At 61.6% G+C, this 26,241-nt stretch overlaps 3 protein-coding genes across 13 annotated transcripts in view; all 3 read right to left on the bottom strand.

Moving 5' to 3' along the window:
• Positions 1 to 391: 391 nt before the first annotated feature.
• On the bottom strand, positions 392 to 6,946 carry ZNF414 (zinc finger protein 414). Of its 2 annotated transcripts, XM_080565712.1 has the most exons (9): positions 6,790 to 6,946; positions 4,402 to 4,535; positions 3,799 to 3,900; positions 3,613 to 3,720; positions 3,238 to 3,343; positions 2,390 to 2,919; positions 1,903 to 1,953; positions 1,136 to 1,294; positions 392 to 804 (listed from the first exon to the last, which is right to left on the bottom strand). In XM_080565712.1, the coding sequence occupies exons 2-9, from the start codon at positions 4,469 to 4,471 to the stop codon at positions 728 to 730; spliced, it is 1,203 nt and encodes a 400-aa protein (XP_080421838.1). In that variant the 5' UTR covers positions 4,472 to 4,535; positions 6,790 to 6,946; the 3' UTR covers positions 392 to 727. The 2 variants fall into 2 exon arrangements, with proteins under 2 accessions (XP_080421838.1, XP_080421839.1); XM_080565713.1 differs by lacking the exon at positions 1,903 to 1,953.
• Positions 6,947 to 8,883: 1,937 nt separating this feature from the next.
• Positions 8,884 to 22,308, bottom strand: MYO1F (myosin IF). The gene is made up of 28 exons (XM_080565709.1): positions 22,171 to 22,308; positions 18,410 to 18,547; positions 17,016 to 17,105; positions 16,521 to 16,615; positions 15,928 to 16,015; positions 15,660 to 15,749; positions 15,387 to 15,518; positions 15,182 to 15,316; positions 14,966 to 15,098; positions 14,423 to 14,619; positions 14,216 to 14,296; positions 13,923 to 14,009; positions 13,683 to 13,769; positions 13,260 to 13,427; positions 13,092 to 13,177; positions 12,871 to 12,952; positions 12,675 to 12,781; positions 12,336 to 12,434; positions 12,121 to 12,265; positions 11,920 to 12,034; positions 11,189 to 11,358; positions 10,932 to 11,077; positions 10,564 to 10,710; positions 10,334 to 10,482; positions 9,971 to 10,054; positions 9,656 to 9,857; positions 9,287 to 9,453; positions 8,884 to 9,206 (listed from the first exon to the last, which is right to left on the bottom strand). The coding sequence occupies exons 1-28, from the start codon at positions 22,171 to 22,173 to the stop codon at positions 9,130 to 9,132; spliced, it is 3,300 nt and encodes a 1,099-aa protein (XP_080421835.1). The 5' UTR covers positions 22,174 to 22,308; the 3' UTR covers positions 8,884 to 9,129.
• Positions 22,309 to 24,384: 2,076 nt separating this feature from the next.
• Positions 24,385 to 26,241, bottom strand: part of ADAMTS10 (ADAM metallopeptidase with thrombospondin type 1 motif 10) — a 72,790-nt gene continuing 70,933 nt past the window's right edge. For all 10 annotated transcript variants that reach the window (XM_080565704.1, XM_080565706.1, XM_080565702.1 and 7 more), the window contains one exon: positions 24,385 to 26,210. In XM_080565704.1, the coding sequence (XP_080421830.1) occupies positions 26,101 to 26,210 (110 nt within the window). In that variant the 3' untranslated portion in view covers positions 24,385 to 26,100. The remainder of the gene's footprint in view (positions 26,211 to 26,241) is intronic.

Genomic DNA, 26,241 nt, shown 5'->3' with positions numbered 1-26,241 from the left:
CCTTGTTCCAGCCCAAGGAAATCAAAATCCCGGTGCATCTTCCCCCTCCCTGGGTGCTGCAGGGCTCCCAGCCAGGCAGAGGGGTGGGGGCTGCCCCTAGACCTGCTTTGGTGCAAACCTTGCTGGGATGGTGCTGCCTCAGGAGCCCTGTAGGGTATGGGACCTGTTGACAAGGGGATACAGGGACCCCCTGTTCTTCCCCACAAACCCACACCTTCTCCTCCCTTCCCCCTGTCTTGGGATGCACTGGGGGAGCCCTGCCCCCCCCCCCCGTTCCCCATTTCCTTGTGTCTTTGTGTTTTTTTTGGAGGGGGGGCTCCTTAGGTCTGGCACAGCTTTGCCCATTGCCCCCCACCACATGGCCCCACAGAGGCTCTCCCAGCCACTGCTCCTGTACACTTCCCATTTATTAACTTCCAGGCCTCGTTTCAGATCCACCTCGTTTCAAGTCCACCACCTCTAGAGCATCCACCAGGCTCCCCCTGAGCCACTGGGGCAATGAAAAACCTTTAGGAGAGGGAGGGGCACGCAGGGTCCAGGGGCTTAGCGTTTCCAAAAGTAAAAGGAAGAGGGGAGTAGAAAGTCAAGAAAACAAAGGTTGTCCCCCCTCTGCCACCCCACGCTGGGGCGATGCTTCCAGTGTCCCTGTCCCAGTGCAGCGGCATGGGGTCTGCGGTGCCCTTTGCCCAGCCAGGGTGGGGGGGATCCCCAACGGGGGCCAGGCCCCTCAGAGCTGCGAGTACAGGGAGTTCTCCATCTCCGGCGTCAGCTTCGAGTGGAAGGAGGCGAGGCCCACCCCGAAATCTGGAGGGAGAGGGAAGAGAGCTGTCAGGGCTGGGGCTGAGCTCCTGGGATAGGGCAGGGGGCATGCAGCCCCCCTGGGGCATTGCTGGGGGTCAAGGGCACACCGCACCCCGGGGGTGCTGCCCACTGCGGCGGTGACACGGGGGCAGGCAGTGGGGCTGTCCCCACTGATGCCTTCTTTTCCCCAAATCAGGGAGAAATCAGCTCAGTTCAGGATCCAGAGTGCACAGAGCTGCTCGAGCCCATATAACAAGAGTATGTGGGCACTCGGGGGGGGACCCCCTGCATCCTCCCTGTCCTCCCCCCCCCCCCCCCCCCCCCAAGGCCGTACCCACGTCTGCGTCCAGGCGCCCGGGTGGCGGCAGGTTCTTGCGGTGGTCCTCGATGTGCAGTGTCATCTCCTCCCGCGAGGCGGTGGAGTAGGGGCACTGCATGCAGGTGTAGCGGCCCCGCGTGTGCTCCCACACGATGCGGCTGTTGGAGGCGTGCCCTGCAAGGGTGGGCAAGGAGGGAAGCACAGCGCTCGCTGGGGAGCCCCCGGGGGTGGGAGCCCCGTGCAGAGCAGGGTTCGGGGGGGGTGGAAGCCCCTGCTCCCAGCCCTGCATACACACGGGGTCCCCCCTGTGCTCGGGGAGGGGACCCCAAGGCTGGGCGTGGAGCTGGCTGTGGGCATTGTGCGAGGCGGTGCCGCTCGGACCCCCTTTGCCCATCGCCTCTGCACCTGCAGAGCAAAAGCAGGTGGTTTCCAGCTTGGCCACAGGGGGCTGGGAAAATGGGGGTCTTTTGAGTCCAAGCAGCAGCTGCACCCCCAGTTTGTGCTGCCGATACAACCAGGCTCAGCAGCTCCTTGGGGGGGGGGGGGGGGGGGGGCGGGGGTGCAGCCAGTGACCCCTCGCCCCCGGTCTCCAAGCCTACGTGGGGAGCAGCTCCTCTGTGGAGGGCTCCCAAAACCAAGGGTGCCCGCCCTCCCCGCTGTGCTCCGGGGAGCATCACGGCCCCCAAGGGGCCTCTCCCGTCCCCTGCGCCCCCCCTTCCTTCCCCCCACCCCCACCCCCTCAGTGACAGAAAGCAGCCCCCAACCAGCAGTGCCAAACTAACCTGCGGTCACTCCTGAGCCAAAGCATGGGAGGAGTGGGCTGACACTCACACCTGCGGAGGGAATCGAGGGGCAAGACAAGCATTAGGTCTTCCCCTCCCTGGTGGGGGGGGATGTTGGGGGGGGGGCAGGCGTGGCCCAGCCCCTGCCTCGCGCCCCAGCAGACCGGGGAGCAGCAGCAGGGCCGGGTAAATTTGGAGGCTGGTTATTTATTATTTTTTTTTGGTGGTTGCTTTCATTTTTTTCCAATCGAGCATCTCTTTAGGTGGGAGAGGCGGGGAGCAGAGGTGGGATGGGGCAGGGGGTGGCTGGGGTGGGGTGAGGGGAGCCCAGAGAGGGACTGGGGGGGCCCTGGGCTGCAGTGGCTCTGGGCTGGGGGGGGTGTAGGCGGGGAGGGATCCTCGCTGGCCGTCGGTGGGTCCTCATCCAGGAGCTGCTGGTCAAGGCGGGAGCAGAAGAAGGTTTGCCCTAATGGCTGCCCGCGCTCACCTTGGCTTTTCTTCCAGACGGCGTTGGAGACGGGGGGGCCGTGGCTGGGCACGAAGGGCCGCAAGCGGGGCTGCGCCGGGGGCGGAGGTAAACCGTAGGGCGACGGGTGCACATAGGACAGGAACGGCACCGAGGAGGGGGGCGGCCCCGAGAACCGAGTCAAGGATGATGGCCCGAAAAGGTTGGGCTCCAGCAGCGGGAAGGGGTGGGGGGCTGGCGAGACGAGCGGCATCGCCTCCAGAGAGCTGGGCAGCTCGGGCAGGCTGGCGGGCAGCGTGGCGGGCGCCGCCGGGGCAGTGTCCACGCCGGGGAGGATGGCTTCTTTCTCTGTGTGCCGGATAATGCTCGGGAGCTTGGGCAGCCCCTCGGCTGCCTTGGCCGGGGGCTCCTTCTCCAGGGCGGAGGTAGCGGGCGGGACGGGCTTCTCGGCTTTTTGGGGCGGTGCGGGGCTGCCAGCGCGGTCGGAGCAGACGTGGAGGTGCTTGAAGAGGGAGCGGTGAGTGCGGAAGCGCAGCAGGCAGTTCTCACACCTGCGGGGTCGGCAGGCAGCGTCAGCGCCAGGTGAAGTTCCCACCCACAGCCCCAGGAGCAGCATCCCCCCTGCCCCACGGCACATGGACCCCTCCCGGGGGCTGCCCCGCAATAGGGGGGGGGGGGGGGGGAAGGAGGGCGAGGCTGAAAAGGGGGTGTACTGGGTGCTCGGGGATATCTGGGTGCTGCAGCGTGTCCCCAGATGGGATGTGGTGTGGGGCCATGTGCTTGCCTGTCCAGTACCTGCGAGGGCTCTGCAGGGAGGTGGCAGAGCTGTGCAGGATGGGGATGGGGACCGGGACGGGGTGGGGACTCACTTGAAGTAGCGGTTTGGCTTGTAGTGCACTTTCATGTGGGCCATGAGGTCCTGCATGCTGGGGAAGGTCTCCATGCAGCCCAGCGTGGGGCACTGGAAGGTTTTGCCTGCAAAAAGAGATGGGGCAGAGTCAGCACAGCCCCAGCCACACTGCACCCCCTGCGGCAGTGGGGGGACCCACCAACATGTCTCTGTCCCCTCCCGTGCTCTCCCCACAGCTGGCTGGGGCAATGCAGCATCTCCCAGGGGCGCAGGCACCTTGAGGGCATCTTGCGCAGTGAGCCCCAGCTTCAAACCTTGCTTTTCCCCCTCCCATCCAAACAAAGAGCACCCTGGAGCAATCACGGGGCGTCCCGGTGCCCACCATCCCCCTTACCCTCAAGGGATTGCGTGGGTCTGTAGTGGACCTTCAGGTGGTCCATCAGCTCCTGCATGCTGGGGAAGGCCAGTTTGCAGCCGTAGCTGGAGCAGGCGTAGTGCTTCCCTGGAAGGAGACACAGCATTGGCCTTGGCCATCGCCCAGCCGTCACCCGCGGCATCGCCCCCACTGTGCTCAGCTCACCTGAGGCCGGTCTGCGCTTCAGCAGCCGCAGGTCCTGCGCGGGGGCTCCTCCAGTCCCCACTGCCGGCATGGGGCCGCCAGGCAGAGCCGCTTCACTGCAGCCTGTGGGGGAGAGGCCGTCAGGCAGCGGACGCGAGTGCCCTGTGCAGCCGCCATGCACCCACGACCCTCGGCCCCCAGCCCCGAGCCTTGGAGCTGGGCAGGATTCAGGCGGTTTGGGGCCGTAACCGCGTGCCGAAATGCAGCTGTGTGGTTGGACCCAGGTTTCTGTTTGCAAACGTGCCGGTTCCAGTGCCCTCGTTCCTACCCTGCACAAACGGATACCTTACATGGCTCGGTCAGTTTGGGGCTTTGGGGGGAGGTCTGGCTTCCTGGAGCGTGGTTCAACACAGGAGACACGTGCTCAGAGTGCTCCTTGCTGGATGCTGCCCGCCTGGATCCACCCACTGGGGGCCTTCGGAGGGGAGCGTGGGGCCACGGCACCCACATGGAGGCCACCAGCAGCCCCTCTAGTGTCACAGCTGGCCACCGCCTCTAGGAGCTGCAGCAAATGGGACCCCACAGCAGCCAGAGCAAAGGCCTTTCGCCTCCCGAGGGACTCACCTGCCCCCTCTCCAGCGTATTTACCCCCCAGAGAGAAGGGGGGCAGAGCCTCGTCCTTCTCTGTCTTCATGGCCCGGCTGGTGGCGGGCACGAGGCCAGGGGCTCGCCGCCGATGGCGTCTTCTCTAGGCGATGCTGCACCCAATGCAAGGGACAGAGGTTAGAGCCCACCAGGGAGCGACGACAACAGCCACCACTTCCTCTCCCCCCTCAGTGCCTGTGGAGCTCCTGCCTCAAAGGGGCTTTGTGGGGACACAGGCTGCCAACACGGCCCCTCCACGGGCGGCAGCTGTCGAGCATTGAAGCCAGAGACATCACCATCTCTCCCACCTCTCACCCTCGGGTAACGCCAAGCCCTGCTCTCTGCTCCCACTGCATGACCAGGAACATGGCGGCAAGGCCCAACGCCTGGCTGATGGGCTCCTGGGGGCAATTCCTTCACGAACATTACAGCAGACGGTCCCCAAAACCAAACTGGCTTGCCCTTACAGGCCAGTGGCACCAGCCTTGGCCACGCAAGAGCCATGCGATAGCTCTCAGCAAAAAGCATCTGAAATCTCCACGACAGAGACCAGCACACCCATATCTGTGCTGCCCTGCTCACAGCTGGATGTGCCAACTAGCATCTGCTCTTACAGGCATTTTTCTCAGCTTTTCTGGAGAAAATCGTATTTAAACATATTGCTGGGGCATTGCGGAATTGCGAGCCCTATTGGGAAGCACATCCAAGAGGGATGGGAGGAAGGTCACAGCCAAGCTGTAACACCTAAAGATGCTGCTGGGCTTGGTGCTGGAGCCCCCAAGGAGAGCAGGAGCCATGCCCCAGAAGCTGGCAGCCCCGGTACACCACAGCTTCCCCAGAATAATTTCGTTATTTCTTGAAAAAATGCATTTTTTCAAGGAGCTGTATGTGAGGAGCTGCGTGGAGGCGCTGAGCAAGAAGACTCAGCCCTGCCTCAACAGTTTTAATGCTTTCTCCCCCAAAAGATTCTTGCTATCATTTTTTCCCAGCAAAACAGAGTTTCCCCTTCCGGATTAATAAAAAAAGCAAGTTAACCCCAAACAAAGCCATAGGGCTGGGGCGGCCGAAGGAATAACTGAGCAGAGAGGGATCTCCTTGACATCACACCCCTTGCAGCAGAGGTGGCCCTGTGACATTGCTGCACACTCGGCCCCAGGCCCTGGATTTCGGGGAGCTGGTGGCACCTGCATCGTTTTGCTGCCATTTCTCACCTCCTGTGGGATGGTGTCCGAAACAACAGGGCACTTTTCGCTCCGTTTTGCAGTCCTGAATGCGATGCCCCGAGCCAAGCACTGCTGACCCGCTGCTGCCTCCATCCCTGATGACCCCACACGGCCACCGCAGCTGTGACCCCCCCCCCAGATCCAGTGCAAACCCTGCCCTGGAAACCCAAATCCCGGAGCCACCGCAAACCCAGTGCCACCTTTCACTGGGTTTTCCTGCTGCAGGGTCAGGCTCCCCGAAGCCTGCTGGAACCCACTCCTCCAGCTCCTGTGGGACCCCAGAAAAATCCCTTGTCGGGGGCCATGGGGGTGAGCAGGGGGTTTGTCACCTGGAGCAGCCTCCAGCGCCGATTCAGTTAATAATTAATAAAGATCATCTCCCTCAAGCGAACAAGAGGGTTTACGCATATTGGCAAGCACAGAAGAGGTTCACAAATCCACCCGGGGAGATAAACGGGACAAATAATCCCTTCTGAGCATCTCCGCACGACGGCCAGAGACTTCCTACAGCAGCTCCTCGGCGTGGGAGAGGAGACAAAAGGCTGGGAACAAGGGGCTCACGCGGCCGCTCCGCTGGGAGATGACAGCTGAGCGAGCGCAGGGACCCCCTGGTTCTGGGGGGGCCCTCGGCTCCCCGCCCCATGGTGAGCACCCCCACGGCTGGCAGCCCCCCCACGGCTAGTGGCTCCCGTCTGCAATATGCCCGTGGCTACTAGCCCCCCCCCCCCCAACTCCCCCCCCCCCAAGACCCCTAGTATTTTGAGCAGCACCCCAACAATAATGCACCGACGGCTACTAGCCCCCATGGCTGGTAGCCCCCATCTGCCCCCCCCCCCTCCCCCCCAACAATAGAGCTGCGGCCAGCAGCCCCCGCGGCCAGTAGCCCCGCGGGACAACGCAGCCCTGGCATCCCCACGGGCTGAGCCCCCTCCCCTCCAAACCTGGTGTCCCCCCTTTGGGGGGGGGGCGCACGGCTTCACCCCCCCCCCCCCCGGCCCTTCCTCACCTCCGAGCTCGGCGCACAGCCCCGCTGTCGCCCCCCCGGAGCCCTGGGGTCGTGTGTCCCCCTGTGCCCCCCCCCCAAAAAACAAAACAAAACAAAACAAAATTGTGTGCCCCCCGCCCCCCCCAGGGCCGCACGTACCGGGGCTGCGGGGGGGGCCGGAGCCGCCCGGGGCGCGCATCAGCGGCGGCGCGGCCGCGGGGCCATTTTCTGCGCGGAGCTGTCGCGAGAGCCGGGGGGGGGGGGAGGGGGGGGGAGAGGACGAGGAGGAGGAGGAAGAAGAGAAGGGAGGGGAGGAAGAAGAGAGGCGGAAGGGGGAGAGGGGGACGCCGCGGGGGGGCAGCCCGGACCCGCCCCGGTGCCGTCGTCTTCCCCCAGACACCGGTTCATGAGGTGGGGGGGTCGTGGTTCGCGATGCTGGAGCATCCCCCGGGGGGGGGGGGCGGGGGCTCGGGGCTTCGTGGTCCTCTCAGAGCATCCTGAGCCTCTTGGGGAACACTGTGACCTTTGGAGACACCCACCCCCCCTCGCCCCCCCGCCCGTCTGAGGTCTCCTTCGGAGCACCCCGAGTTCCTCGGAGCACCCCCCCGGAGCATCCCGAGCTCAGCATGTCGCCCATGGGCCCTAAGAGCTGCCCAGGCCCCTCGGAGCTTCCCAGGACCCTCAGAGCCCCCCTGAGCTGCCCCCCCCCCCCCCCCGAGCCAGCAGGGGGTGGTGGCAGCACCCCCCTTGCACAGCCCCAGCTCTTGGGGTGCTGCCCCCCCAACCCCCGGCCCCAAGGCAGGGTTGAAGGGTGCAGGAAGGAGATTCCTCCAGCAGCAGTTTCCAAAGCCATTTTTATTCAGTCAGATGAAAGCAGAGGCTCTCACTGCTTCCCCCCCCCCTCCGCGACCTTCCTCCCCCCCCCCCCCCCCAATGCCCTTCCCAAGCTCAGCAGTGCAAGGACTCTAAAACTGCATTTACAGGAAAAAAAAAAAAAAAAGAAAGAAAAATCCCCCCAAGGCCCGCATGGGCTGTGAAAACCCATCACAAGGGGGCAAAGCCACGAGGCTGAGACACCGGCGCTGCCCCACATTTCCCCCTTCCCTCCCCAGGCCCGGAGCGCATCGCCACGTGAGGCTGCGCAAGACTTCATTTCCCAGCAGCCTTTTGCTTGGCGTCACCCCCCACCCTGGTGGGCATAGGGTCCCCTGAGCCCCCCCATATGTGTGTGCCCCCCCCCAAGTCCATCTCTTGGGCAGGGGCTCTGCCCACCCGCGGTCAGCGGGGGCTGCAGGGAGGGAGGAAGAGGAGGGACGGGTGGCGAGGCCGAGGGCTGCAGCGGGATGGCGTCACTTCCTGCGGCCATCCTGGGGGGGGGGTGACAGGGATTGGTGGCGGGGGGGGGACGGGACCCTGACCCCTGCTTATCTCTGCAGCCAGAGCATGGCGGGGGTCCCCAGCACCACGGGGCACAGGCAAGGACTGTCCCCGATGTGTTGGTGCCGTTCGTCCCTCTCCCCGCTGCAAACCTCACGCACCCTCGGTGGGAAAAAGCCCCCACTCAAAGCCCCCCGCCCCCCCCCCCCCAGTGCCCCAGGGCAGGGAACGTCACCCCAAGAGGGTGTGCTCGGGGTCACCTCAGCGTGGCTGTGGACGGTGGCTTCCAGCCCCAGCACCCCGCTGGTGAGACCCCCCTGCCTGTGATGCTGGGGGGGGGGGCAGCTCTGTGTTCGCCACAGGAGAGGGCTTGGGCCCGTCTGTGCCACCTGTGGCCCCCTCGGATCAGGACCCAAATACGCGGAGCCGCAGCTCAGTCCTTCTCGCAGCAAGTCCTGCAGGAAATCAGGCGCCACGCTGGCACGCAGGTCCTGCTGCGCCCCGATTCCAGGGCTTTGTCTCCTCGCTGCCCTGCGGCTCCTGGCCAGCACTGCCAGGTGCTCCGGAGCGATGCTGGGATGTGCAAGAGCCTGAGACGGGGTTTGGGGGGAGCTGGTTCGTGTTCAGCATCTTCTGGAGGATTCGACGCAGAGGAGATGGGGCTGCTCTGGTGTGCGCCCACCCCTGTCCCTGCATGCGGACACGTGGGTGCGGGGCCCCTGTCATGGGGACAGCCAGTGCTGGGGGCTGGGTCTGGGGGAGATCAGCGGGGAACACAAACTTTGGGCTTGTTTTTTTGAGTCCAACTCAGATTTGCTGTGTTTGCAATGTGTGAACCATCCGGCAGCGAGGTCAGAAGCCCAAAGCCACCACAAGTAACTTCACTGCTATAATTACCAACGATAAAACTATCTGTGCCCCAGAGTCACCTCAGCAGTTCCACAACCATCGTACGAACAAGCAGCAAAGAGCCTGGCCCTGCTCCACTGTCTGAAGCAGCTGCAGAAACTGGTGGCTGCCAGCAGGCCGGATCCACCGGTGGCGAGGGCTGGCGAGGGCTCCGCAGGGCTGCGTCCCCATGGCTGGCACCTACTGGGAGCATCCTTGTCCGCTGCGCCCGGCTCAGATCTTCTGCACGTAGTTCCCAGGAAAAAGCCCCTCCTTGCCATGCAGCCGTCCCTTCCACCAACCAGAGATATCTGGGAAAGGGGGAAAAGAGCCCGGGGTGAGACGTGGAGCATCTGCGGGGCAACGTGGGATGCCGGGAGCCTGGCGGTACCTTCCAGCAGGATGTCGATGATGTCCCCCACGTTGAAGCTGAGCTCGTCCACGTCCTGCCCGATGTACTGGTACAGCGCACGGCAGCGCGGCGTGGCCACCTTGGGCTGCGGCTTGGGGCGACCGGCTGGGGGTGGCCGCTGGCCCACGCTTCGCCTCCGCTGCATGCTGGGGACCGGTGACACGGCGTGAGACCCAGGGAAGGTAGGGGGTGTGGGACATCCCACGTCCCCCTCCCCAGCCTGCTCTGCCCTCCCAGGACTGCCAGTTTACACAGAGCTGGCCGGAGTGGGAAGAGTGTCTCCGGAGCCTGCAGCAGTGGGAGGGGAGACTGGAGGACTGTGGTGGGCACATGGGTGCTGGACCTTACCCGGCCACCCCCTGGTCAGGCACGTTGAGGAACTCCATGTTCTGCTCGGATGGGGGCCGTGTCTTTGGCCGGCGGTTTGTGCTTTGGGTGGGCAGCACTGTGGCCGGTGGTGCCCGCGCCTGCTTCTGGGGTGTGTTGTAGGTGTCCCGCTGAGCCCGGCTGTTCCCACGTGGGAACTGGGGAGCCCCGTTCTTGCAGGTGCCTGGAACAACCCCAGGGATGGTCAGTTACTGGGGGGGTCATCCCCTGCCTGCCCTGCAGCAGCACAGAGCCGGCTGGATCAGGCTGGGCCCCATTTGGCGCTGCCCTGCTCACCTTGGGGTGCCGGGGGGGCACTCCGGGAAGGTGCTGGATACCTGCTGCCACCTCTGCTCTGCGTCACCCCCTTCCTTGTGGGCTCTGGGAGGGGACACAAGACCTCATTAGGTGATGTCCCATGTGGGGGCTGACCATGGTTTGCATCCCACCACCCTTCAGCACCTGATGCTGCCCCAGCACCTGATGCTGCCCCATCACCTGAACAGGTCCCTCCTGGGTGAAACACAGACCCCGCAGAGCACAGTGTCTCACCCTGATGTCCCCAAGCCCCCCACCATTCACCGTGGCCCTGGAGCTCCTGCCCCCCCCCCCCCCCCGCCCCGTGCTGCTCCCCCCAGGTGCACTGGCACCGGCACTCACTGGAGTTCCTGGGGAGCCCGTCCCCGATGCTGACCGTAAGGGTTTTGCCTCCAGCTTTGAGGATGGCCACGTCGCCCTGTCCTCTCATGAAGGTGACATTGCGGGTGCCGCCGCCGCCCCAGCCCTCCTTCTTCACCCGAAACTGTAGTCTGGGAGGAGGAGAGGGGCCGTGAGGCTGCGGGGATGTGGCCTCTTCCTGCTTTGCCACCTCTCCCAGCTTCCATCCTTACGTGTCTTTGAAGGTGAGTTGCAGCTTGGTATGGGTGAGCTCCTCGTAGCGCTTGCTCAGCAGGCTGACCAGCTCCGTCTTGAAGATGGACTCGAGGAAGTTGTCGGCATCGTTCTCATGGAGGATGAAGAAATCATCCTGCCGGGTGCTGTGGGCAGCCCCAGGGGGCTGTCAGGGGGGCAGGAGACTCTGCCAGGCCTTGGGGACCCCTGAGCAGGCCCGGAGAGCACAGGGACCCCGCATCCCCATGGCACGATGCTCCAACAGCAGTGCGTTGGGGCTGGGCTGCGGGCACCGAAAAATGGGAAGGGTCTGGGGGGACATGATGGGTGAAGCCCGACCACACTGAGCTGGTGCAATGGGACGCACCTCAGCGAGACGCCGCTCACCGCCTGGATCTCCACCTTCTTCTTGAGCACCTCCTTGATCTGCCCCTTCTCAGGGCCTTTCTTCACCTTCTCCCGCCCGATCAGGTAAAAGTACTTGGGGGTGAGGATGAAGTCCCGCTTGATGGGCTGTGAAAGGGCAGGTGCAGGGGCTGAGGGGAGTTGGCGGGGGGGGGCACAAGCCCCACCCACATCCCACCCAAGGGCAACCACCATGAGCCACAGCTTGGCTTGTCTCACCTTGAACCTCCGGTCATACTTTGTGATGGAGTCGGCGAAGTCAACCCGCTCCCTCTTGGCTAGGAACTGCCGCAGCTCCGGCCGCTCCTCCATGCCCAGGTAATCGCCCACAAAATTCCTGTTGATGCTGTTCCTCCGCCGCTCTTTGCAGTTGTAGAGGATGCTGGAGGCTGCGTGGGACCCGAAGCGATGCTGGTTGGGCAGGGCTCTGAGCTGGCACTCAGCCCACGGCCCCACGCAGCAGGAGCTGCACTGGCCACAAAACCCATTCAGCGTCCCCAAAACCTTGTGTTGTGGTAGGGGGGGAGGGAGGGGCCCAGCTGCTTTCTGATTTTTTCCTCTTGATTTTGCACTGTATGCTTGGGAGGGTTGGAAATTGCCCATGGCGGGTGTCAGGTGGTGACCACGGGCCTTTCCCATCCCTCTACAAGCACTGACTCTCATCTCCATCTTTTTTGCAGGCAGTGAAATGCAGATGGACAGCGAGATGCTCTGGGTTCTGTCTGACAGCCCCTCCCAGGGCTGAAAACAGGAGCAAGAAACCCACTCCCTCCTTGAAATGTAGGAAAAGACCTCAGGTATCTTGTCCAGTCCCTCATCACCCCCTTTGTTGCAATTAGGAGCGGGGATGCTGCTCCCCCATTGCTCCGGTGGCTCTGCAGCGAGCAGGGCTGTCCCTGGCCAAGGGCACCCTACAAAGCGCACCGGTGTCCCCGCCGTCACAGCCTTACCCTCCTCTCGCATCTGCTCGTATTTCCGGATGGCGACGTGCCGGCGCCAGGCCTTCTGGATCACCCGGGCGAAGCCGTCAAATTTCCGCTCCCGCATCTCCTCCAGGAGGAAGAGCTGCGGGGCAGGGGGGCTCTGAGCCCGGCTGGGCAGGGGCCGACCCCAGTGCAGATGCCCGTGACGTCCCCATGCCCCCAACCTACCGACTCGGGGTTCTTGACGAACACCTTGCTCCGTCCCATCTGGTACTGGTCTGGGTCCATGTTGACGGAGCGCAGCAAGTGCTGCACGCCTTGCCGCTCGTCCCCGCGCCAGCACGGCCACGTCTCGGGGGTGAGGATGGCGTAGCTGCCGGGACAGGGGCCATGAGCGGCGGCCGGGCTGCAGACCCCCTCCACGCAGCCCCGCGGCCCCTCACCGTTGCAGGAATTTCTGGAAGAGGCGGCGGTAGGCAAAACCAGCCCGGCGTACGCGGATATTCTCCTTCAGCCCCAGGTACTCGACTTGGTGCTTCACCCTGCGGGATTGGGAGGGATGCGCTCGCTGTGGGATGGCAGCATGGCAGCATGGCTCTGCCCATCCCCATCGCTTTGCCTGGGGGTGCCCAGGTCAGAGCCCCTGGAGGATGCACGCGCAGAGGGACGTGTGTGTCCGCACGCTGCCCCTTCCCATCCCCTGGGTCTGGAGGAAAGCTGCTCCCGGCCACCAGGTACCTGGGCTCTGGGGCTCTGTGACCCATTACAGCATCCTCTGTTACCTGCTCTCCTCCCAGTCACGGGGTTTCTTGGTCTCGTTGGGCTTGATGCAGCGGATGTAGTGTGGTGTGCACTTCATTAACGTGTTCACCAGGTCGTTAGCCTGTTTCTGTTGCAAGGATCGGCCTCTGTAGCGTTAAAGGTGTTGGTGGGAGCCCAGCAGCCCCCAGCTGCTGCTCTGCAGCCTCCAGAACCTACCTTGATTTTGGAGCCCGCAGTGGTTGGGCGGCCCTTTTTGTCAGAATCAAGCTTCTCCGGGAAAAGCATCCGGATGAAACCGCTGAAAGGCAGGGGAGAACCCCCGGGTGAGAGCTGCCAGGCAGGGGCAGGACCAGCAAAGGTCCGCGTTTTGAGGATGCTGCCCATGACCCCAGCTCTTTTGGGGTGCCCCAGGAGACCACAGCACCGCCCATACTCACTATTCGCTGCTCTGCATGAGCTCAATCAGGTCGGTGAAGAGCACGTCCCGGTTGCGCTCACAGAAGCCATTCACGTCGTAGGAGACCTGGGGGCAGGAGGGGAGCTCAGCCCCAGTACGCTGGGGCCGGGGCCTCAGGGTGCAGGGTACAGGGTGCAGGATGCCGTACCTTGCCCGCGTAGTGGTGGATGACGAAGCCCGAGCTCCAGCTGTTGAAGTGCTCATGGGTGCCCACGGCTGCCTGCAGCTTCTGCAGCAGGGTCTGGTCAGCGCCCTCGCCGGTGGCGTGCATGGTGGCACAGACGTCGTCCAGGACACTCATGATCCCGGGAGGGTTCTGGGGGATGGAAGGCAAAGCCAGGGGTGACTTAAGGCTGAGGGCAGGGCCCAATCCTGCATCTGGCTGTGCTCAGGTGCCCTGTGCGGCTCAAAGCTGCTTTGCACTGAAATGCACCTTGGGTGAAGGACATGGAGCTGCAGCTCCCCCAGGGCTGGCTCCTGCCCCCCCACCCCAGCAGCACCCAGCCCCCCCGAGCCCCCCCCAGTGCTTCGGCTCCCAAGGAAGCATCCTACTGGGGGGACCCCCACTCACCAGCTTGTTCTCTATCAGGTCGCACACCACCTTGTTGTTGAAGTACTGGATCTGGGTCCATTTGATGCCCTCCTGCACGTACTCCTCCTACGGGGTGGGGGAACGACACACCAAGAGAGCTGGTGGGCTCCAGCTCTGCACCCATGGGACATGCCCTGGCCAGGGTGCCCCATCAGTGGGGTGCAGAGCACGGGAACTGGGGTGCTGGTGCAGCCCTATTGGGTTTCAGCTCCCTTGTACCTGTTCTGCCTTCAGGGTCAGCTCTATGAAGATCTGCTGCAGCTTCTCGTTCACAAAGTTAATGCAGAACTGCTCAAAACCATTTTTCTGTAAAATGAGGGAAAAGGAAAGAGAAGATGGGGCTGAGTTGGCTTCTACTCAGGTGACCCCAATGGGTGGAGCCTTTGGGTGCTGCTCCAGGGACCCTTCTTCGGGCCATTGGCCACCAACAACCCCTTGCTCTGACCACCCTCGCTGCTGGAGCAGGGAAGGAGTGCCCCCCAGCTGGGCTCCCACTGCAAACCAGCACCCACCTGGAATATTTCAAAGCCGTAGATGTCCAGCACCCCAATGCTGTACTCCTCGTACGGCTTCTGCATGGCTCGGTTGATGGACTGCAGGGAGAGACGGTGGGAGCCACCTTCGTGGGGCGTGCGGCTGCGTGCAGGAGCAGCCAGCCAGCGTCCCCATGAGCATCCCCTCATCCCCCTCCCCACAGCCGTACTCCCCGGGGCACCCACCTCCACGAGGAAGTCAAAGACACGAGCGTAGAGCCCCTTGGCCAGGGCGTCCCGGGTGTAAGCCGCCTGCTCCACGTTGAGGGTGACGGTGATGGACTCGGAGCGTCCGCCCCACTTGCTGTCCATCTTGCGGCTGGTGACCTTGCTGTTGAGGCGGTCGCGGTCGATGCCCAGCAGGTAGGCGGGGAAGGCCAGGGCTGGGCAGAAGGAGGGGGGTCAGGGCTGTCCCCCCCGCACACTGCCCACTCAGCCCCAGCCAAACATGAGTGGGGCCATGGCATGGGGAGCAACACGATCTGGGATGGGATGTTGCCCTCCCTCAGCTCCATCACAGCCTCTGCTCCCTGCCAGGCACTTGCTAATCTCTGGCTGTGCCATTTGCTCACTGCCTCAGTTTCCTCATGTTTAACGTGGGGAAGATGCTGATGTTGCCTCTCTCCTCTGATGGGGGATTTGTGCTACAGAGATGTTGCGATTCATTGTCGGGGTGCCTGCAAGCATGTAAGTTTGCTTCCCTGGAACAAGGAGGATTTGGCTACTCACAGTCGGCATTTTCCACCTGGGCATAGTTGCCCTCCTCCCGAAAACTGATGTTGCCCAGGTGGAGGATCCCTGCCACGATCTGCAGCACCAGCTGCTGGTCCTCGCCCCGGATGCCGATCACCTGCATGGCGTTCTGGGGGGGCAGGGTGGGGGGGGGTCAGCCCCAGTTTGGCCTCAGACAGGTTTCTGGATACCCAAAAACCCCTGGACACTCACCATAGTCTCATGGAAGTCGTTGCGGTCGTCCGTGCCTTCTACCTGGTACGTGTCCGACTGGTTCAAGTAGTAGTAATAATCCGGGCTCATGATGCCCAGGTTCTGCCGCTGCTCTTGGGACGCCCCTTCAATGAGCTGCGGGACACCCGGGGGGCTGCAGTTAGCGGCTCCAGCCCCATGCCCGCCCAGTCCCACGCCCCCATACCTGGTAGTAGATGTGGAAGTTCCTCTCGTGCTCGTTCTGGCTCACCACCCGTGACTTCTCCAGCAGGAAGTTGGAGATCTTCCCCCCGTCGGGCTCACCGCCCCGGCTGAACTGGATCTCGAAGTATTTCCCCTGCCCAGGCACGGTGCCATCAGCACCCAGCCCCTGGCTGTCCCCACCAGCCATGCCACAAGCACGGCAGGGACGGATCCTGGCTATGGCACTGCAAGGTACCAACCCTTGGCACGGTCCACGCCTGCCCCAGGGACTTACAAAGCGGCTCGAGTTGTTGTTGCGGACGGTTTTGGCGTTGCCAAAGGCTTCCAGCAGTGGGTTGGACTGCAGGATGATGTCCTTCACGTGCTGGTGGCCAGAGGAGGGCACGAGCCTGAGCAGGGCTGCGCACTTGTGCCCACTGCAGCTGCCCGCCCTGACTGGGGATGGAGACACGTCCCCGGCCAAGGACTGCTCTGTGCAGGGGCTGGGGGAGCAGACAGGTTGGGAGGCGAAACTCTGGGTGCTGGGGTGGGGGCAGCCCTACCTGCACCTTGTCGCCACCCCCGGACACTTTGGAGATGTATCCCATGATGTATTTTGCTGCCACTGTTTTCCCGGCCCCGCTTTCTCCACTGTGTAAATGTCAAAAGAAGAGGAGAGGTGAAACAGGAGCCCCTGGAGCACTCCTGGTAGGATGCTGGGGAGCCCCTGGTCCCTCAGGGCCTGGGGCAGCTGGAGGGGACGGGGGCTGTGGCTAATGATGTTGGCAAAGGGGCTGCAGGGGCTCTGGGACATGAACGGGACCAGAGCAGGGCTGAGCTACAGCAGAAGTTGTTGGATTTCTTGCTGCTGGATTTTGGAGGGGAGGAGGGAGGCTTTGGAGCCTGAAGGGGAAGTCTTTGGCCTTGCCCCACATCCTGACCCCTTCCCTTGCAACACTCAGCCGGAAAAGCACGTTGCACAAGGCTCGGTCCTTGCCTGGGACCACAGCCCCAGCACACCCAGATGGTGCTCACCCGTGGCCAGCACCGGGCTTCAGCCACCTCTTGCCACTGCCCGGCCACCGCAGTTGGCCTGGACACCCCAGGGTGCTGGGGAAGGGGTGCCGGGGGCACCCAGCCACCCGCTGCCCTCTACCTGATGATGACGCATTGGTTCTCCCCATCGATCAGCATGTTTCGGTACATGTTGTCCGTCAGCGCATAGATGTGGGGGGGATTTTCATACTGAGCCTAGAGGGGAGGCAAGGGCAGCAGCGCTGAGCAGGGAGCAGCTGCCAGCCCCCTCTGCAGCCCCCTTCACTCTGCCCATGCGGCGCAGGAGGCAGCAGCATGCAGGATGTCTGCTGGGGTCCCCTCCGCCTCGGGAAGGACGTGCAGCAGAGCCAGGCACTTGGGCACTTCACCACGTCTGGGTTGCCCTAATGCGTATTTATGGGATGAATTTTCCAGGAATGTGGATTTGCTTCCAAATCTTGCTGCAGACAAGCATTTGGGAGCGCTGACCCAGGCAATCAGTACCCAAAGGGCACGCTCATTCATGGGACACCCCCAGGCATTTGTATGCAAATGCACCAAATTAAACCTAATTAACCCCTCGCCAGCCCTGCCAGCCTGCACACAGCAGCCTTACCGCCCCCTGGTACAGCTCGATCTCTCGGTCGGTGAAGTACGGCATCTGCTTGAAGGGGTTGACGGAGATGAGCACCGGCCCGATGTAGGTCTGGGCAGCAGGTCAAGGTCCAGGTATCCTCTCCCATGTCCCCCCGTCCTGCCCATGACATCCGAGTGTCCCTGCCTCCTTGTAAGGCAGCACCAGGAATAGCACGATGGGTTTCAGCTCATGACCCAGTGCTCCCTCCGCCATGGGGTTCCCCTACATCCGCACGCAGCATCCCCAAATTACCCAGGTGTGATGGGGGGGATGGGAAAACAGAGGCTTGCGGCTGGAAGCGGTGCATCGGGAGGATGGGGATGAGTCCCACTGCCCTGGGGAGGATGCTGGGTGTGGAGGCCATGGATGGTGCAGGGCCAGGGTCCTGCTTTCAGCCCACCCGGCAGCAGGGAGGGGAAGGCAGCCGAGGGCAGGACGAGAGGGGCTTTTCTGGGAAATGCAGAAGCGTGGGGCATTGAGTCATGACTGGATGGGGGCCCTGCACTCAGCGCTGTGAAAAAAGGAAGAAAGAGGCTGCGTGGGGTATTTTTTCCTCCTCCTCCAAAAAAAGCCAACCCCAAGCCCAACCCCCAAGCACATTTAAAACCCTGGGGCTGCTGAAAGAGTGAGCCGGATGGCTGCGTCACTGCCAGCCTGGGACAGAGCATCGCCTTGTAAGGACAGAGCCGCATCTTCAGGGAAACCACAACCACTCACGTCCACAACAGCAAGCGGCTCTGCGCTCGAGCTCCCCGCCACGTCCCGCTCTGTAGCCTGGGGAGCTTCTCCTATCCCTCTGGGGCTGGGGCACGGCCGCAGCAGGCGTGATGCAGCTGGGTGCTGATCTGGCTGCGAAACTGAGCAGGGGCTGGGGGGCCGAGCCGGGCTCAGAGCCTCGGATGGTAGGAACAGCTTCTCCATCCGTACCAAGGAACCAGAGAGCCACCAAACCTCGTGCTTGGTGCTCAGTGATGTCATCTCTCTGACAAAGCCAGTGACCACAAAAGCATCTGGGCTGGAGGACGGCACGTAAGGGACAGGGAGTTTTCACCCTGTGCTGGCTCAATGGTGTCCCAGAGTCAGTGCAGAGCACCCAGTGGGCATCGATGGATTGTGGGCAACAGCAGGAGGGGACGATGCCCTGTGCAGCTGCAGGGTTTGGTGAGGAGGACCATGCTGCCAACAAGGAGAAGGGGTCCTTCCCCTGGGTAATGGTGAAGCACATGGGCTGCACCAGCTCTGTGGTGTGTAACGGGGTGCCATGGCCACCAAACCCATCCCAATATCGTGCAGGGATGGACACGCTGCAGGCCCTTGCAAAGCCTTAGAGCGTGGCCCTGCTACTCCCCATCCTGCTGCCCTGGGAAGGATACAAAGATGTAATCGTCCATAAAGCGCTTCTTGAGGTTCTCCACGATGGCCTCCTCGGAGATCTTGGAGAGCAGGACCATGTCATCCACCCCGCTCTGCTTGACATTGTGGCTCTGCCAGTGGAAGCGCTCCTTGCTGCCCTGCAGGGAGAGGGTCACAGCGACTGTGGCAGGAATCTGAAACAGGCACCCTTGGGCAGCACAAAGGGGTATTTCAGCCACTGCTGCACATGGGTTTGATCCGTCCCTCTAGCCAGATCCTGCCTCACCACAGGCCCCACACTCCCAAGAGGCGCAGAATGGGCTCGCAGCCTGTAGGCATGTTTGTAACATTTCCCCTGCTCCTTACGGAGGTAACAGATGAATAATGAAGCAATCACCGCACAGGCTCTGCATATCAGTCAAAGGGGCAGCAAAAACAACCCTGGGGAAAGGCAAAAATCATGGCCTGTGGGGCACCCCTGGCTGCGCCCCTGATTCTCCACTGCAGTGGGGCAGAGCTGGGAACGTCACCCCCTGCCCTGCCTGGGGAAACCCAAGCACCCGTTTTCCTGCCACCCCAAATTCACCCTTGCAGCATCCTTGGGGGCAGTGGGACAGAAGGAAGACCATGGGCTGCGACTTAAGTGATCGTGGGGCTAAGCACAGCCCTGGGCTGGGTGGGATTCCACTGCCCAAAAAGAAAACATCCCAGAGGGTCCTCGGCCTTGTTGCTGCAGAGTAATCTGCCTGAATGTGCCCACGATGCCTGGAAGGGGACACCCATGGCTGGAGCCGCCCCCAGCTCCTCTGCGCACCCGTCCTGCAGCCACCGGCCCCGCAGTTCCGCTTTCACCCTGGTGCTCCTGGTGCTGATTTCACTTCTCCCCCCCCCCCCCCGTTACCCCCAGCCTCTTACTCTTTCCATTTCCCTTTTCTTCTCTTCCCCTTTTGCTTCATTTTCTTGCCGATTCTCAAGCTTTCAGGCCTCAGGATGCTGCTGCCTTTGCACCCTCCCGTCTGCCCCTGACAGTCACAGGCAGCCGCCCCTGTCCCCCAGCAGCGTCACGAGGGGTGACCGAGGGATGCTCGTGGAGCAGGGAGGGGATCAGCAGCATTGGGCTGCTCCCCCTGGCCACCCCCATCCCTGGTGGGCTGCTGGGCTTTGTAACCCTACTCACAAAATCCCAGCTACTGAACGCAGCTCACGGCCCTATAACCAGTGGGGGGGCTTTCAGCTTCCTTGCCCCTCTGCAAGCAGTTGGGACATATGGGCCTGGGTCAGCTCAGGGGCTCTGGATGGGATCGGGGCTGTTCACAGAGCTTCTCCTCTTCCACCAGTTCATTGCTTATGGTCCTTTTTCTTGCTTTCCCCTCCTCTTCTTCCCCTCCATCCTAAGGAGCCCACAGGAAGGCCACCCAGGTCACCATGCTGTCACCCAGCGTGCTGCCGGTGACCCCAAGGTTGCCACCCCGACCTGGCCAAAACCTTATGCTTCAAGCGGAGGTGAGCAGGTTGGGAGGAGCCCATGGGGACACTGACACCTCGGCTTCCCCATCTGCCACTTACATCACCCCAAGCCCCCTGGCGCAGGCACCCTGAGCTCACGCTGTTTCTTATAGCCCTGAATTCAGGCCAATGTAGGCATTTCCTGTACTGCAAGCTTCGCGCTTTCGAGCTGACACCTGAAGTTTCTCCTTCACTCAAATGATTGCTCAGAGCAGCTGGAAGCCAGCACATGCCTCCTCCTCTTCCTCAGGCACAGATTAGGGGTTTTCCTGGCTCAGCCCGGCACCTGATGCAGCACAGCTGCAGGGAAAGCACCGTCTCACTTTAAATGAAGGTTTTGTCCCAGACGTCTGCAGGGCTGTGGGTGTTTCTGCTCTGTTTTGGGGAGCACAAAGGCTGCCCAGCTTCCTGGGAGCATCCTGTGAGGTGAAGATTTCATGGGGCCATGGTTTAACGTGCTGGATAAAAGCCTTGCAAGAGGCGAGGGGCAGCATCCCTGAGGGGAGCAGGGGCTCCGTGCAGGGCAGAAGCTGAATTTGCTTTCAAAGGCTTGGGCCAGGGGTTCCCAGTCCCTTCCTGTGCTGCTGGCCAAGGCAAGGGGTGAGCTGGAGAGCAGTGGCTCAACAGCCACTGCCACCAGATGGGTCCTGCCAGGAAGGGGACAGGTGGATGGCCAGGACCAGACACCTCCACAAGCCATTTCGTCCTAGAGCCGAGTGGGAAGAAGCTTTCAGCAGCCCTTGGACCGGAAATCCAGGCACAGTTTGCAGCCACTTTGTGCAAGGAGCATTGCTCTGCTGACAGCCCTGTACATGATGGGTGCGTGTGTGGGGGCCAGGAGCCCACCAGGAGCCCCCGCGAGGGCTGCAGGATGGGGACTGTCACCACCACAGCCACCACCCATGACCAGGGCTGCGGATGCAAGCAGGGACCTCAGGAGCAGCCCTGCACCAACGATCGCAAAACATTGTCTGTTTTTCTTCAAAACTCAAGTCTGAGCCACCAAAAAAGCAAAACCCTTGCAAGTGCTGAAGGCGGAGCGGACGCAGCCCAAGGTGGCATCTCTGTTCTCAAGACAGGGCGAGCCCAGATGCAGCCAACACCTTTGAAACCACAGGAAGCCTTGAGGAGAAGAGCGCAGGGTGTTGCACTGCTGTCAGCAGCCCGGCTGGCCCCTGACATGGGCACAAACAGGATCTGGGGAGGGGGCGTTCACCCCAGAGTTCTGGGGACGGAGGCTGACCCCGAAGCAGGGTCCCAGGGGGGATGTGCAGCCATGACCCCTTGTGAAACCATGAAACATCATCGGGTCTCAGCTGTCCGTGTCTTGTAGGGACAGTGCTGGAGCAGCCTGTCGGAGGTGACAACCGCAACCAGTGGCTGCTGTAGGGAGGAGGAGGCTCTGCTTCAGCCCGGCTGCTGTCCCCGCTCCTGGCTGGCGGGAAGCGAAGGCCGGGGACGGCAGCGCTCAGACGTGCGGAGGGAGCAGAGCTGTGGGCTGGAGGATGTGGCCATGGCCACACTGTACAGCCCCTCACGCCACACCTGAGCATCTTCTTCATTTTGAGAGCCTGCATCTTCCTCTTCTTCCTCCGGATCAACTTCCAGCTCCGGCCGCTGCCCCCGCAGCAGCCCCGAGCCACCATCCCCATTTCCCCGCATGTACTGGGGTGCGAGGTTCGACCCCGGGCACCGGCACCTGCAGGTCCCTCCCAGCCTGAGCTGGTCCCAGGGGGCACAAACACCCCCAGCAGCCCCCACCACACCACTGTGCTCTGCCCGCACCCTGCTGGTGCCACAAGCACTGAAATCAGAAGCGCTGGCAGGAAGCTGGGCCAAGAGGAAGACAGGGGTTCCCGTACGGGGACCATGCTGGCAAAATCAAGAGCGCTTTGTGCCCAGCCTGGCTCACCGCCTGCTGCCCTTGATCCCACTCGGGTCAGTGCTCCCATGTGCATCAACCCTGCAGGATCCTGCACTGATCCTGCACCCAACACCCTGTGCCCATCCCCAGCAGCTGCTCCCCAGCACCGTGCCCCACACAGCACCTCGCTCAGCCCCAGCCCTGCTCCTTCACCCCGAGCCTGGGCAGCTCCATCCTCTCTCCATCGGGGACATCGTGGGGGGCTCCTGGCACCCCCAGACCCAGGTGGGTGCAGGAGAGGATAGGGCTGAGATAGCCCCAAGGTGGCAGGAAGACACCCAAAGGTGACACCCAGGGCTCCGGGAAAGGACAGGGCAGGGGGAAGCCAGCGAGGCCCCCGCTTGCACTCACCATGGTGTCCCTGCGTCCTGCCCCTGGGGATGGGGTGCTCGGGGCTCCTGTCACCGTGGGCACAGGTCCATCCCGAAGGGCTTCGCTTTGGTGTTTCTCCTGCAACTACAACTTGCTACTATTTTTTTTTCTCCTCCCACTTCCTCATTTAGTGCTGGTTTGCTGGGGGGGGGGGGGGGGGAGGATGAAAGCCTCTTCCCGCTGCCGAGGGGGGAGCCTGGGGTGGCCCTGCCCAGGGTGCCCCCACTGCCACTGCCAGCTGGTGCCAGGGTCACTGTCCTGGGGATGCAGGTGGTGCTGGTGGGCACTGGGTGCAGCCTGAAGGGATGCTCAGAGCTCTGAACATTTTCCCTCACCCTGGGGGTCGCTTTGATGCAGCTGGGGGATGCTCTGCTCTGAGGTGGTTTTAGGAGCATGATGGTGTTCGTTGTTGTTTTTTTTCCACATCTTTTGGATTAAGCAGACCATGCTTAAGGAAGCGTTTTGGCTGGAGCTGGTTCAGAGACCATCGGGCTGCAGGAAGATCAGGACTGCCTGACGTCCCAGGGGTATGTGTCTCAAAACCGGGGGGTTTCTGTACATTCCAATTAATATTAAGGTAAAGAGGGCAGAGTCAATGAGTGCCTTTCCTTTGGGATTTCAGCTCTTACCTGCTGCAGCCCCTGGCCACGCTGCCTCTGCCTCCAACTCCGGCAAAGGCAATGTCAGATGTGGGTGGGAGCCGGAGGCATTGCTTGGGGTGTGGGGCAGGAATCCGGCCCAGGGCACCCCGGGCCTTGCAGCACCCATCCCTATGGGTGCACCCATGGCCACGAGTGCTGAGGCATCCATCATGCAAACGGACATCTTCCCCACCAGATGCATCGCCGGAGGGGCGCAGCACAGGGAGCGTTTGCCATGCAGCGGGTGAAGGTTCCCGATGCGGGAGGCAGCTGGAGAGGACGGGGACAAGCATCACTACCGCGGCACTGCTGCTTTATGAGGCTGAAGGCACCAAGAGCTCAGGAGCCGAAATGCTCGACCTCAGTGGCTGGGAGCAAGATGCCATGACCCACGCACAGGGGAACGCCGAAAAGCCTTACTGCTCACGAGATGTTATCAGGCCGCTCAGTGCCTTTTTGAAGAGCACCGGTTCCTGGATTGACAAGACAGCAGAGACCTCGGTGTCATTTCTTTCTTTCTAAGAAATAGCATTTCAGCCTCAAGGGTGAAAGGAGAAAAGACTGAAACTGGACGTGAGCAGAACACGGACTCAGCAGGATAAAATGCCCCCGAAACATGTGAGCAGAGCCAAACCCTAAGCAGCTCTCAAGGAGCCCACTCGTGTTTGCATTTTCCCAATGTCACTCAGGATTTTGCAGTGTCCAAGTCAGGAGATTCAGATGCCGCTGCTTGTAGCTGAAATGGAGACGCTGAACACCCCGAGGTGAGTGGCAGAGCCGACTGCTTCAGCTGCCAAGGATGAGGGCAGCAGCAGCTCCATCTGGAGACCCCTTGGGAAGGGACTCATGCAGGATCCACACCTGGGCTGGGCTTTACTTCTGCATTGCTCAGGCTGAGCATTTTGCCCTGCGTCTGCGCTGCACACACTGCTTCATGCCTCAGGAGACAGGAATGGAAGCCAGGAAATGCCATAAAGGAAACTGCCCTTGCAGGGAGGGCAAATGCTGGGGTTGGGGCTGAAACCTCTGCTCAGGTGGGCGCAGCATCTGGCTGCTCCATGCCTTCCCTACATCCTTAACCAGAAAGCTCGTGCTTTTAAGCATTTTTTTTTTTTAATACATAAATTCCTCCTTTTCTGGTGGTACATTTGGGGATGAACAGCAAAACCATACCCTGTGCAACAGCAACTCCTCTGTCGGGACATCTCCTCCTGCAAGAGCTCCCCATATCACCCCATTCCTTGCACCACTGTTGTCTCAGGCTCCAAGCGAAAGAAACCCCTAAAATCCCAAACCAGCATTAGCAATATGGGGTTTACACGCCCAGGGGTGCACAGCCCACCCACTAGGGGTTTTCCAAGGGGAAGCCAGTTCCTTTGTGTTATGAAGCAGCTCTAGATGAATCCCCCAACCCACTCTGGTCACTTGGGGTGCAGGGAACCCCACCGCTGCCCAAACCCCTCTTCTAGCATCAGCACAGGCAGCATCCTGGCATGGGGCTGTCCAGAGCCAAGGCTCACCAGCTGAGAAACAACACTGGGACCAGAACCTGCGCCTGGGATCGTAGCTACTCCTTTATTATAAATCATGCCGTTACGTCGCTCCTCCTTAGAGTTAGTATTTTAAACATTTTTTCATTATATATATCTATATAAAAAGGTGAAAACACCCCCTCCCAAAATGTCAGAATGGAGCATTGCACTGGGAAGGAAGACAAATTCATGCCCGCTTGCCAGCCAAAGGGGATTTGCTGAGCACCAGAGAAGCTGCAATCGGCTGATGAGCGGGTAAAAATACAGACGGTAGAGTAACACATCAGGGCTGGCAGGGCGGAGAGGCTTGCTCTGGGAAAAGAGGGCTGATCTTGACCCCGCACCCTGAGGATGACCCCCAAAGGGAACAGAACCTGGCCTGGGACAAGGTTTCTCCTCTTTGTGATGCAGAAAGGCCCAAAAATAATAATAGTAACAAAAAGCACATGCTTAGTACATTGCAAATTCAGGTCTCCTCCAGCAGGCTGCGGTGGCCCATTGGAGATGTGTGTTGGCCCAGATCTGGCCAGGAGGTGACCTGGAGGAATGTCAAGCCTGCTCTTTTCCCATCACTGGAGGTCTCCTGGGGGCAGTGGCATGGCACTGGGACTGGTACCCTGAGGCCACAGCTGCACGCAGCGAGGCTGCCTTTGGAGGCAGAGCACCCTTGGAGGCAGAGCACCATAGGAGGCAGAGCACCCTTGGAGGCAAAGCACCCTTGGAGGCAGAGCACCCTTGGAGGCCGTGGCATTCCCTGGGGAGGGCCCAGCCAGGACCAGGCACAGACTGGTCCCAATTCATGGCTTGGCAGTGGGGATGCTGTGACCAGGACAGTTCTCCTCCAGCATCCTCCCTGGCTTTGCTTCCTGCAGCCCGGCACAGCCTCAACACCCTGTAAGTGACTGTGTGACCCCGAGCATGCCTCGGCCCTGACCTCAGCTCAAGCTTTGAGGTGTTTTCAAAAGGAAAAACAGTCATAATAGCAATAAGGGCTTTTAGGAAAAAAACAGGGACGCCCCAATCAAAGTAGGTTGTGAAGGGAGTTTGAGTAACTCCCTCTCCCAGTTAAACTGGTGTCACCGCTCTACTCACTGAGTGACCTGTTCTCCATCACCTGCTGCAGGTCCCAAGGTGACAGGATGCAAATGTAGCAAACATCCCTGCTCCCACCCCACTCCCCATGGCAGCTTGTCTTCGTCCATCATCCAGAAGCTGATGGCTACAAACCACGCTCATCACATCACCCATGGCACCTGAAAACTCCTCTCTGTCTCCCCTGGGAAAGGCAGCGGCACCCAGGGATGGCTTGCGCTGCCCTCGGGACGTGAAGCAGAGTAGGATGAGGCAGGAGCAGGGCGAGTGGTACCGCCTCGGCGCCTGCAGGACCTGGGTCCGCTACTAAATAAATAACAGTATCAGAATTTCAAGTAATGTCCCTGCTGCCGCGCTCTGCCCAGCTTCTCCCTCTCCCACCATGGTGACCGGCTCCTCTCGCGCTTGGCCATGGTCTCTGCAGTAGCCGGCAGTGGTTTAACTGGGATCTGCCATTGGGATGCTCGGGGGCGAAGGGTGCGTGTCTTTGGGGGACAGGTGGGGTGACGCCGGCTCCCACCGGAAGCACGACCAGTGTCTGTGTTGGACCCAGGGAAGGTTCCCGGGGCGAGAGGAAGAGCCCGGCTCGGTGGCCCTTCGGCGCAGCTCTTGCCTTCCAGTTTTCCCACAGGGTCACCATGTTCCTAGTGCCCCTGGCATGTTTTACAGCACATCTGTCGGAAGTACGTCCGGCTGCAGAACTTGAACTTCAGGACAAGCGGGCAGTAGGCCACCTTGTTCACATCCTTGCACTCTGGATGGGTGACAGAAGGAAGCGGAGTTAG

The sequence above is a fragment of the Anser brachyrhynchus genome, assembly GCF_964034855.1.
Source record: "Anser brachyrhynchus genome assembly, chromosome: 23".
NCBI lineage: Eukaryota > Metazoa > Chordata > Aves > Anseriformes > Anatidae > Anser > Anser brachyrhynchus.
The sequence above is the reverse complement of the archived record's forward strand: the minus strand, read 5'-3'. Positions and strand labels throughout refer to the sequence as shown.

What these genes read in the sequence shown, in the direction of transcription:
- ZNF414 (XM_080565712.1), bottom strand. Translation starts at nt 4,471, where the DNA reads ATGAAGACAGAGAAGGACGAGGCTCTGCCCCCCTTCTCTCTGGGGGGT. An exon ending in ATACGCTGGAGAGGGGGCAG is followed by an intron (nt 3,901 to 4,401) that starts GTGAGTCCCTCG and finishes TCTCCCCCACAG; the next exon opens with GCTGCAGTGAAGCGGCTCTG. An exon ending in GAAGCGCAGACCGGCCTCAG is followed by an intron (nt 3,721 to 3,798) that starts GTGAGCTGAGCA and finishes GTCTCCTTCCAG; the next exon opens with GGAAGCACTACGCCTGCTCC.
- MYO1F (XM_080565709.1), bottom strand. An exon ending in CTCATGCAGAGCAGCGAATA is followed by an intron (nt 12,953 to 13,091) that starts GTGAGTATGGGC and finishes CCTGCCTTTCAG; the next exon opens with CGGTTTCATCCGGATGCTTT. An exon ending in CGGGCTCCCCAGGAACTCCA is followed by an intron (nt 10,055 to 10,333) that starts GTGAGTGCCGGT and finishes GTCCCCTCCCAG; the next exon opens with AGCCCACAAGGAAGGGGGTG.